The sequence below is a fragment of the Pelophylax lessonae genome (genome assembly GCF_965119305.1).
Source record: "Pelophylax lessonae genome assembly, chromosome: 4".
NCBI classification, from domain to species: Eukaryota; Metazoa; Chordata; class Amphibia; order Anura; family Ranidae; genus Pelophylax; species Pelophylax lessonae.
The window spans coordinates 222845583-222858693 of record NC_138771.1 but is presented as its reverse complement, the minus strand read 5'-3'; the positions used below and the strand labels follow the sequence as shown (position 1 = coordinate 222858693).

The following is a 13111-nucleotide window of genomic DNA, read 5'->3' as shown; positions in this document are numbered from 1 at the left end:
GTTAAAATGTCCAAATTGGGCCCAAAGTGCCAATATTTTGTGTGGCCACCATTATTTTCCAGCACTGCCTTAACCCTCTTGGGCATGGAGTTCACAAAAGCTTCACAGGTTGCCACTGGAGTGCTCTTCCACTCCTTCATGATGACATCCCAGAGCTTGTGGATGGAAGGTGGAGTGCTCCTCCACCTTCCATTTGAGGATGCCCCACAGAGGCTCAATAGGGTTTAGGTTTGGAGATATGCTTGGCCAGTCCATCACCATTACCCTCAGCTTCTTTAGCAAGGCAGTGGTCGTCTTGGAGGTGTGTTTGGGGTCGTTATCATGTTGGAATACTGCCCTGCAGCCCAGTCTCCAAAGGTGGGGGGGATCATGCTCAGATTTATTATCTCAAAGTACATGTTGGCATTCATGGTTCCCTCAATGAACTGTAGCTTCCCATTTCCGGCAGCACTAATGCAGCCTCAGACCATGACACTCCCACCACCATGCTTGACTGTAGGCAAGATACACTTGTCTTTGTACTCTTCACCTGGTTGCCGCCACACACGCTTGACATCATCTGAACCAAATACGTTTATCTTGGTCTCATCAGACCATAGGACATGGTTCCAATAATCCATGTCCTTAGTCTGCTTGTCTTCAGCAAATTGTTTGAGGGCTTTCTTGTGCATCATCTTAAGAAGAGGCTTACTTCTGGGACTACAGCCATTCCTACCAATACTATGCAGCATGTGGCATATGGTCTGAGAACTGACAAGTTGACCCCCCACCCCTTCAACCTCTGCAGCAATGCTGGCAGCACTCATACGTCTATTTCCCAAAGACAACCTCTGAATATGATGCTGAGCACATGCACTCAACTTCTTTGGTCGACCATGATGAGGCCTGTTCTGTGGGGAACATGTCCTGTTAAACTACTGGATTGTCTTAGCCACCATGCTGCAGTTCAGTTTCAGAGTGTTAGCAATCTTCGTATAGCCTAGGCCATTTTTATGTAGAGCAAAAATTCTTTTTTTCAGATCCTCAGAGAATTTTTTGCCATGAAGTACCATGTTGAATTTCCAGTGACCAGTATGAGAGAGTGAGAGCGAAAACACCAAATTTAACACACCTCCTCCCCATTCACACCTGAGACCTTGTAACACTGAGTCACATGACCCCGGGGAGGGAAAATGGCTTATTGGGCCCAATTTGAACATTTTCACTCAGGGGTGTACTCACTTATGTTGCCAGCGGTTTAAAAAATAATGGCTGTGTGTTGAGTTATTTGGAGGGGACAGCAAATTTACACTGTTATACAAGCTGTGCAATCACAGCTTTACATTGTAGCAAAGTGTAATTTCTTCAGTGTTGTCACATGAAAAGATACAGTCAGGTCCATAAATATTGGGACATCAACACAATTCTAATCTTTTTGGCTCTATACACCACCACAATGGATTTGAAATGAAACAAACAAGATGGGCTTTAACTGCAGATTTTCAGCTTTAATTTGAGGGTATTTACATCCAAATAATCCTGAATAATTAAACCAGCGCTAAAGTGAGAGTGATTATAAAGTGATTACTATGAAAAATGGTAAAGTGAAAACATTTTTGCAGCTGTTGTTCACTAAGTAAAAGCTCAGAAAAGATGATAATCAAAAAACAGAGCCCGCAAAAAATGTAACAGATAAAAACTCTCAAAAAAAATATATGTATATACACCAGTATTATATATATATATATATATATATATATATATATATATATATATATATATATACAGTATCTCACAAAAGTGAGTACACCCCTCACATATTTGTAAATATTTTATTATATCTTTTCATGTGACAACACTAAAGAAGTGTCACTTTGCTACAATGTAAATTAGTGAGTGTACAGCTTGTATAAACAGTGTAAATTTGCTGTCCTCTCAAAATAACTCAACACACAGCCATTATTGTCTAAACCACTGGCAAAAAAAGTGAGTCAAAAAGTCCAAATTGGGCCCAAAGTGTCAATATTTTGTGTGGCCACCATTATTTTCCAGCACTGCCTTAACCCTCATGGGCATGGAGTTCACCAGAGCTTCACAGGTTGCCACTGGAGTCCTCTTCCACTTCTCCATGACGACATCAGGGAGCTGGTGGATGTTATAGACCTTGCGCTCCTCCACCTTCCATTTAAGAAAGCAATCCCCAGATCAATGTACAACAGCTTCTTGAAACGCCGCCGGGGTGTACTCACTTTTGTAAGATACTGTATATATATATATATATATATATATATATATATATAATATTATATTATTATATTACTATACTATATTATAATAATGTAATATCCCAGATCATTAAATTGTTTTTTGTTGTAAAATGTTAAAAAAAAAACCCTTGCTATTTTTATCACTTGTACATGTGTTCATAGATGTATTTTTTTGTCTTAAAGAGGAACTAAACCCTTTACAGCCAAGGAAATTGCTATCTCTCTTTATGATCCGCAGCTGCTATGGTTCTACACACCATTACTTTTGACACCAGCCATTTGATGGCTTGACAGTTCAGTTGAGAGCACAAGCAACTGTGGTAGTTATTCTTAGCGGCATGCCTTGAATGTAACTGTGTTGGGAAACAGTTAAATCAATAGTTTCTGTTCCACCTTGAATGCAAATAAGAGATTTAATAAGAGATTTACCATGAACAACAAAGAACATTAGGAACACATATGAACCAATGAGTCAACTGTGAATTTCCAAATGCCGCATTTGGATGAGCTTACAAACTAAATGATGTTTAGAAGCTGAAACCACATTCCCAAATAGGAAGTAAACATCTATCTGGATAAAACAGCTGGATGACAGTTTTCATGTTATATTTGCTGTAGTTACAGCATCCTTTTACGATAAACAATATTACATTACTTAGAATGAAGACGTCTGTTTCAGTAGGACAACAAAATCTTGGTGTAGGTTGTATTTCAGACCTCTTGTTTAGTATTATGTTTATACCTGATCTGTTATGTTTTCTCACTTGTGTTCACTCTGAGTACCCAATCAAGTTCAAGAAACATGGATTTTGGCTTACATGTGATTGGGTGATTACAGGGAATGCAGGTTCATCCTATTTACTAAGCTACAGTAAGTGAGTTTTCACTTTTTTAAGTGACAGTTACTATTTCTTTAGTAAATCAGCCCCATTTGTGGCAGATGAAAGGGACCAAGGCAGAGCAAAATGAGTTAGAGATGGGAGAAGGTAGCGTCTTATCTCTGACTCAGGTACATACATATTTGCCAGCACACCATGGATCTTGCAAAAGCAGTCCAAAAGCTTTATTGCAGAAAAATATCACATAAAAAAAACAGTGCAACATTTCGGAGCCATGAGGGACCCCTTCGTCAGGCATGAACATCACGTGGCTCAGAAACTGTTTTTTTTATCTGATCTTTTTTTGCAATAAAGTTTTTGGACTGCTTTTGCAAGATCCAGGGTGTTCTAGCGAATATGTATGTACCTGTGATAGATGCAGTATCCAGATGGTGATCGCTTCAGCACCCAATATATATGTGCCTATATACAAGGATGGGGTGTGATGGGAATATGAACTTTATTATCTCTGACTCATTCACAAGGGGTTGAGCTTGTGTCCCTGTAATCAGGAAAATTAGAGAAAATAAAAATATTTGGAACAGTATTAATGTTGAAAAATATGTCAGATGTTCTACAAGCTAAAACTGCTTTTTTTTTTTAATTTCCCCCCTTTCTCTACATATGGAAAATATGTTTATAATATTTTTAAGAACTAGTTATCAAATAAAAACCCCACATGTATTAAAAAAAAAAAAAAAATCAGTAAGCAAAACAGTCAAAAAGTTATTGTTGAGTTCATACCAAAACTTCACAATTTGATCTGGCCATGAAGGTTTTGACTACCCTGAATTTTGAAAAGGTTAATGTGGTAAATCTGAACTATTAATGAACAATATTTCATATTTACTTGACAATAAAGCAATAAAAATATCATTTTTTAGCATTTGTTTCATCTTCAGTCCTGAGCTAAAAAAAAAAAATAATAAAAAAAACATATGTGCAAAAATATTATACATTTCCATATAAAGTGAAATTTTCTAAATGTTTCACTTATGTTTCTTAGCCTTCTTCTGGATCAACAGTATCAGAACAGTGCTGTATTAGTTCATAATGTAGTTCAGTTGTATAACTCACTGATGTCCTTTTCAGCCTTTTTATGTAAGCTAATATGTGGGAACAGTTGATGTATTATACAGTAGTATATGTAAATCAATATAAATATGTGTATTAATATAACTTTTATACACAGATGCAAGTAAGACAGTTATCTGATGAAAACAAACTAATCCTGAAGACTGCTGCACTTTATGAATATGAAGTAGTGGATACATTTAGTGTCACTATGGGTCGATATAAGGAATTCTTACGTGGGAAATGTGGATGCCACTATCATGAGGTATGTAAAAAAAAAAAAATATATATATATATATTTTTTTATTTTGGTTAAAGACTGTTACACGTTTCCACATTCAGATATTGTGATTTAATTTCAAGTAATTTTCTGTGAATTTTACATGCATTTTGTATGCATTTTCCTGGGGTGCTCAGAAAAGCTGAATAAATTCTGGTCTATGGATGTCTGTAGAAAAGAGAGGGCTGCAGATAAACAGGTACAATTTATGTAGAAGGATTTGTTTCATCTCTGTGTATCACCTGAGGCCAGTCACAAATGCTTCAAAAGGGATATAGATCAACAATAAAGAGGCAAGCATGTATAACAATTCTTATAATGGTACTTAAGAATAATATTCCAGTTTAACGGTGGCTATGAGATGGCGGTAGGAGCAGCAATGCAAAACATGGTATTATTGGCATGATTTCCATATATCCAGTGACTAAAACATCTATGTGTCCTTTGCGCTTCCTTAGATCATTCTACCAGAGACCGAGCAGTCACACATAATATGATTAATAATACTTTTTTACCTGGAGTTGGAACCTCTGGCAGGTTTTTTAATTCACTGGGACAGAACATGAAAAATAAAATAAAGATAAAAAAATAAAATAAACAATAAAAACGAATGAGTCCAACCCTTCCTGTCTCTACTCAAAGCTAAAAATAAATGTTGTGAATAGCTCCACATTAAATCCATCTACATTATAGATGCTAGGTTATATAGATGTAGCACCCTACAGGTAGGTGCTAGGTAAAGTATATGGGTCTTGGCTGCCTAACAGCAGGGCCATGATTTTCAGTAAGTTGTCATGGTTTCCAGGTGTGTCTGCTGAGAGGGGAGTCTCCCCACTGGCTCTATGAAAGGCTTTGCATTGGGCAGTGGAGGAAACCCAATCAGAGACACATTCAGGCTTGCAACTACCCTAGAAGGCAGATTCTGCCACAGAGGATTCTGGGAGTGGGTATAAGTCTGAAGGGGGCGCATGACGCATTGTCTTTGGCGGGAGGCAGAGTCCCAGGAGGGAGAGTACAGCTGTCCCTCCTCCTGTCAGAGGAAGCGGGTGTCCCGGGTGGCGGCCTGGGAATCCAAAGAAAGTGAAGCTGAGCTGCAGAGGGATCCGGTGTGCCGAGAACCAGCGGAGAGAGAGAGGGGTCCATTTCCAGGAAAGCCTACAAAGGTCGTGAGTACTGGGGACTGCCCCATGGGGGTCTGCCTAGCGTCAGAGGGGACCACTCCAGAGAAGGTTCTAGGGATCCAGAAGTCAGCTAGCTGTGGAAAGGGGGTACCTAGTCAGAGGACCCTGAAGTATTAGAGGGGGTAGCTAGGTAGAGGACCCTGAAGTGTAAAGGGGACGCCTGCAGTCTTGGCCCTGAAGAGTCAGTGTACAGTGTGAAGTGTACAAGTTAAGAATTGCAGCAGCACAAGTATCTACACAGAGCTACCTCAGCCAGTGCTGGAGGGAGCTGTTCAGTGACTTTTGAGCTAAAGCAGTGTCAGGAGTCAATTGTTCTACAGTCCTGGATCTTCTGAATTAAAGTCGAGGTTTCAGCACAGTTTCAGTACTATAGCATTTCTGAGCGTCAAGAATCACTGGTTGGCATTCAGCCGACGTCAAGGCAGCGCTAACAGGCATTTTTCTTCAAGTGTCCCAAAGTGTACCTAGTTGAGCCAGAGGAGTATCCCACTCATTCCCTTCTCCCATCCCCTAATTACAATAAAACAAACAAACCAAAGATGTCGGAATGGTCATTGTCTCAGTTCTCACACCTGGGGTCACAACTCAAATGTGTTGGAAGTGTCACCGGTAGCAATGGCAGACCCATCTTAGGCTCAAGGCCTAGAAATCCTGCTACATACTGAAAGGTCCAAGAACTGCACATTGTATTATAAATTTGCAGGGTTGTGAATTATAATTTAGTTTAGATACTTGTCTTTGCTGTTCACTTTTTTGTGAACAAATTGTACAGAATTTATTTAAATATTCTGATAGCTCATTGTTGTTGATTTGATGACACGTCACTCACTTTGCGTTGAAGAAACAATTAGTGGTTATGTCAATATGCAAGTCAATTACTGAGCCTGAATAAGTGCAAATAAGCCTTCAGTACATGATGCGGTTTAAAACACACAGTTACAGGAAAACACTAAATGTGTTTGTAGTCTAGACTTCTTTGAGGAGGTCACATACACCACACAGATCATACATCAATGCCAACTACCCTGATGTCTAATATTGCCAAGTGTTGCTTGGCCTCCACTTCTTTAACATTTATTTGAGTTTTTCAAGTATCATATTCTCTTTGGACTGTGAGAGTCCATTTATCATTTCAAAAACATGAATTTGAAGAGCAGTGGTTATTGCATAGTTAAAAATGCATCTTTATTATGTTACAATTGTACTATAGCCTCATATGTATAATAATCCAGTCCCCAAATGCTTCTTTCTACCCAATGTCTAGTACAAAATGTCTGTACAATAAATTGGCATTTTCATGCAGACTAATTGTAAACAGCCATCATCTGTAGCTACACTGTAAATATAGTCTGCTGGGATTATTGCTATCTGATTAGAAGATGACTGTTTTCTGGGCAGATAATTAAATGAATAAATAAGTCACATATTTGGCTTCATGTTCGAGTAATTGCTGCAAAACTTTATTGACCTAATTTGTCTCTATCAATGAGTGTAATAACTAGGAGACTGAGATGAAGATGAATTTTGGATGGTCTTTACTGGACAAAATTCTCTTACTTGACAGCATTTACACATAATTGATAACTGAATACTTTTTCCTAAAAGTTTCAATATGGAAAAGAAAAACCTTAATGGATTTAATATAAAAAAACTATATGTAACATCTTAAATTGTGTTTGTAGTTTTGTTCAAAGACTAAACTCTAATATAATTATCGTGTAAGGATATTTTCTTAATTTATTAAATTTAAGGTAATAGCTAAAAAAAAGTATACAGCGCCAAATCTATATTGAAGGCATATGATAAGAACTTAATATAAACCAAAGTCCATAAACAAGTGCATAAGGTCAGTTGTGAGTGAAAAAAGAGGAAATCCAAGACCATACAGCTGATAATCTCAAATCCTGGCAGAAACCATGTGCTCTAGTTGAGATGTCCCCTTACCGGAACGTTTGACCCCCCGGTTAAGAGAGGTCAAACGGGCATGGATCAAAAACTGGAAACCCAGAGTACGCGGTATCTCCAATGATAGCTGGCACCAGGTCAGTCACACTTGATCCATAAGTGGTATGATTTGCAAATAAATTCACATCTCCTAAGTTCCTTCACAGATGGTTAAGGATGCCCCTCCAAAAACAAATGAAACTCGGATAGTGAAGTACGTTTGGTTTATTAAAAACAGCAAAACAAAGTAAACAACTCACATGTTAGTGGATTACACAAACATAGAAATCAAGATGGCCGCGGCTGTGGGCATGTCTGCGTGCGGGCCACAGCCGCGGCCATCTTTATTTTCTATGTCTGTGTCATCCACTAACATGTGAGTTGTTTACTTTGTTTTGCTGTTTTTAATAAACCAAACTAACTTCACTATCCGAGTTCCATTTGTTTTTGGAGGGGCATCCTTAACCATCTATGTGAAGGAACTTAGGAGATGTGAATTTATTTGGAAATCATACCACTTATGGACCGAGTGTGACTGACCTGGTGCCAGCTATCATTGGAGATACCGCGTACTCTGGGTTTCCAGTTTTTGATCCATGCCCGTTTGACCTCTGTTAACCGGGGGGGTCAAACGTTTCGGTAAGGGGACATCTCAACTAGAGCACGTGGTTTCTGCCAGGATTTGAGATTATCAGCTGTATGGTGTTGGATTTCCTCTTTTTTCACTCACAACTGATCTCATGCACTTGTTTATGGACTTAATGGACTTTGGTTTCTGTTAAGTTCTTATCATATGCCTTCAATATAGATTTGGCGCTGTACACTTTTTTAGCTATTGTATTATTTAGTCTGATTTACCTATGTACTGCCTCCTAGTAACTAAGCACGGCTTCTCCCCCATTTTCTATTAAATTTAAGGTGCTAGTTTAATTAATGGCTATAGTGAGGTGTTAAACCAAGTGTAAAGGATGGTATGGAAAGTAGGTCCTTAGTTTGCTTGCTGATCCTGATACTGTATAAAATAGGGTTAGCAAGAAGGAAAAACAAGGATTGTGTGTGCTTGTGCATGATAAAAGTATTTCAAGGTAACTGATGATAGTTTAGGCCAGTGAGATAATCAACAGGAAGATAATCAACGTTGTCAATTATATATTTATCTGGTTCTTTTGTGCAGGGTCTCAAAATTTGTACTGCATTCCAACATCAATTTTGAAGTTGTTTTTATTATGCAAATACAAGAAATACTATTTTCATGTGAACATCTAACATAACTCCTCCTTAAAAACAGTTTAATAGACTGGTAAAAGGCTAGAACCTCACCTTTTTATTGCTATATTTTTGTTGCTCCTGTTTATTCCAGGTCAGGAAGTAAGGGGAAATCTCCCCAGTAGGATTACAGGCAATAATAGAAAATGTATGGATGTTCTAACTCTTCCCCAGTTTGTGCAAAATTAAAAACATTTTTGGCTGGTATTTAACTGTGAACTATTGTAGACCAGCACATCATTTCTGGTGGAATGGATACATATTTACATTTCACCATGGCATCCATGTAATGAACCAGCTCCAAATGCAAAATGTAATATTATATGTCCACAATATTATTGTTCAACAAAACATAGCTATATTACAGAAATGTGTTATGCAGTACCAATCCATCAGTATTGTATTATATGTCTTGGCTGGGACACACTGTGAATCCTCAGTCTGGCAGTTCCATAGTTCTACACATATACAGTAGTACTGCAAGTTCTAACTACATTGGTATGAAGGTTCTAATTCAAATATACTGCACAGAAGCTTGCATCACATAAGACCTTATTTTCAGTCTTGTACTGCAAGTTGAAACTTGAATTCATGCAAATCAACACAGCACAGGTCTCGTCTACAGATACACATTAACTAAACTTTGATTTACACCATATTTTTACTTAGTGAGAGCATACGTATATGACTTGCACATGATAAAATACCAGGCAAGATCCAGCAAACGTTGTATAAATAGCACCACTGCTTGCCAACATTCATAACCATAACTGTGGTTAGCCTTGTTAGATAGGTTTGCTCAGGCACTTGAAGACTGATTGCATGGCCTGTTCCCAAAACCTGACAAAGAGTAGAGGGCAATTGTGATTAAATAGAAGAGTATCAAATACATGTCCACAATGTAAAATCAAGAGGCCTCAGATCATTTGGTAGCAATGGTGTTCTTAAGCTGGTGAGGGTAATTTGTGGTCCATTCAGGAATGAAATTAGAAACACTGACATGGTAAATGTTGGGCCCACCACACATATAGCAAAAAAATCATATTATGTACTGATGAAGAATGATAACCATACATCAACAAATGATCATATGAACTATAACAAATGTATGTGGTAATGGTATGCTGAGATGTGTTTTGACACCATGCTTGTTTTCTACCTATGCTCATTTGCATAATGTACTGTAGATGACATGTCAGTGTCGGTGACAAATACAATTGTACAGCACACCATATACAGCAGCAATATACTGTATATTTGTCATACCAGGATGCAAAGTCTCATAATAAAACAAGAGCGTCTTTACATGAAAGGCAAAAATATGATGAAGTAAAGGGCAAACATGTCTTTTCTGTACATATGTTTAGAGACTAGTAAACCATATAGCCACACTGATCCAAGTTATGTTTAAAGCTAAAGTGCAGGAATGATCTTTATTGCATAATAACATTGGCACAATATAAGTATGCATATCTTACACCTGATGGGCAGCAGGGGAAGCTGATAATCACTGTGGTAGTTGGAGCTACGAGAGTGATAGCTGCAATCTTCAGGGACCTGCTTAGGTTCTGCATAAGCGGCTTCTCTGCACACTGACCACACATGGTCGCTCTCTTGGTACACCTTTTTTTCTTTAATGGATAGAAAGGGTTCTCTGATTGGACAAGGTGGAGAAGAGCTGTGGTGACATCACAATCCCCACCTTGAACAGAGAATGCCTTTGATTCATTGACAAAATCTGCATGCAAAGGGGAACCTGCTTGCACAGAACCTTGAAAGACCCAGAAGAGTTTGATTATCACTGTAGTAGCACACCCTACTTCCCCAGCAGTCTGTCAGGTATGAGATATTAATATTTTCATTGTGCCAAAGGGGACCAACAAAAGCATGCAATAAAAATCATTCCTGGAGCTCAGCTTTAATGTGAAATCAGGTGTAGTAATACCAAACCACAAAATTAGTTTTACCAGAAAGGGGGATAGTCTTTTCTTTGCAGAACTGTAAAATGTTGGAGACAAGTTAGCATTCAGCTTTCATATATTCTTTGCAACCTCCATTTTCTTTGCAACCTCCATAAGGTAGCATGCTTTCTCCAATAACAGATCTTGATGTTATTACAAAAATGTAGTTGGAGATAAAAGAGATGGGCATTTTTCAACTGTGAGGTTTGCAAAACATTGTCCTGCTATGGTGGACTTTATCGGCACTACATGAGACAGATACACTATATATATATATATATGCCCAATACAAAGGGGCAAAAGTTAAAATATATAAGACCTAATTGTGACAATGACACTGGATACAACTGTACATATCGAACAATAGAGTGTGGTGACAATCTTGATCATTGGATTGACCAACGATCAAGATTGACACCACACTCTATTGTTTGATATGTACAGGTGTATCCAGTGTTAGGTTTTATATATTTTAACTTTTGCCCCTTTGCATTGGGCGTTTGTGTGATTTTAAAAATGACTGTGCTAAATAGAGATATATATATATATACATATATATATATATATATATGGTATCTGCCTCATGTAGTGCCGATAAAGTCCATCATAGCAGGACAGTGTCTTGCAAACCTTCCAGTATATCTATTTACCAGGATGTGGCACTGGTAAAGGACATTCCCATCTTTGGGCATTTTTCAAAGAACATAATAATTTATTGATGTCTAAGGGAGAATAAATTCTAATTTCAGCCCTGACTCCAAGTTTAGATATCAAGCAACAACAATGTATTTTAGAGATCCTGACTTTCATTTTTACTAAAAACGCTTTATGTTGCTCGTGAACCTTAATTATGGTGTTACTATATAACTAGAAGTAATGATTTAAATTCATGGACACAGTGTCATTTTTAAAAGGGTCACTAAAAACAAATTTGCAATGCAGAGAAGACAGCATGCGCTCAACATAGATGAACCTTCTTGTGCAATCAATCTATATTTACAAAAATAAAAACTTTCCTTTGGCGGAGCGGGGAAGAAGTTATAAAATAGTTATGGCATTTCTGACATTCTTTGTGTACATCATTTTTTAGGTTGTGAAAACCAAGAAAGAAAACAAAATGAAGCTATTAAAAAGTTATACACTTGGCGGTAAAAACTTTCCTCGAGTCCCAGACATTCCGTCAAATCTGAAATCCCTATATCACGTTCAGGGTCCAGTGAATCAGGTCTATTCTGAAATCCTTCTCAGCAGAATATGTGCATGAAAATAGAAGATGACAATCGCGCATGGAGAGCCCGGCCAAATATGTCCCACCGGTGCTGTGAGTAGTTTGGACACTTTACAAGCTTCCCTGATTGGCTGCGGACAGTCAAGAGAAAATATGGATTCAAGACATCCCCAAATAGATTTGTAGTTTTATAGTTGAAGACAGAGAAACAGGAGGGGCCTTTAAGTACTGCCAAGTTTTGGAAATGTACAATGATTTCCAACCATTCAGAAATAAAGTGTAGTTGGTTTGTGTTTTATAGGTAATTATTGTGTAAAATATAACATCCTTATAACAGATGTGTGTACAGAACTTTGTTAGTAGGAAGAATTGTTGCAGAATTTTTAATGAATGTATAAAAATCTATTTTCTTATGTTAACAGGGTATTTCCAAATATATGTATAGTCTAAAAATAGGTTTATGTATATATGTATATGTGGTAACTGCAGCTGTGTGCAACATTTCAGTGGTTTTTTTTTTACTTTAACCAATATTTCAATGGGGAGTAACCAACTATTTTTGTTCATTGCTTGATTTTACATAAGCTAAGTATTACGGAAATGTTCCAAGCTATTTAAAGACATTGGGGCTGATTTACTAAATGCAAATAGGCTGTTCACTTTGCAGGGGGATTTTCCAGCTTAGTGAATGATGTGAAGTTCTTCTGACTTCCACCATCCAATTATGTGCAAGCAAAAATGTCTATTTTTTTTGTCCATGGGTGTACTTTGCAAAGTGATCTTTCACTTTGCTAAAGGAAAATTCTCTTGCAAAGTGAACAGCTGATTTTCCTTTAGAAAATCAGCACAATTTTGCCATTTCTGTTTGATAGTGATGGTGGGGGAGTGATGTAGTAAAAGCTACAATACTGGTACTGAGAGCCCAGCTACATTAAAGAGGTTGTAAACCTCCGAATTTAAAAAAAAAAACGAACACCTGAAAGAAAAACACATAATGAGCTAGTATGCATCGCATACTAACTCATTATGAAATACTTACCTAAGAACGAAGCC

At 37.6% G+C, this 13111-nt stretch overlaps 1 protein-coding gene across 1 annotated transcript in view; it reads left to right on the top strand.

Moving 5' to 3' along the window:
- CPED1 (cadherin like and PC-esterase domain containing 1) overlaps nt 1–12730 on the top strand; it is a 459182-nt gene extending 446452 nt beyond the window's left edge. Inside the window, exons 21-22 of the mRNA XM_082256067.1 lie at nt 4317–4463; nt 11921–12730. Of these exons, the coding sequence (XP_082112193.1) occupies nt 4317–4463; nt 11921–12094 (321 nt within the window). The 3' untranslated portion in view covers nt 12095–12730. The remainder of the gene's footprint in view (nt 1–4316; nt 4464–11920) is intronic.
- Nucleotides 12731–13111: the final 381 nt, after the last annotated feature.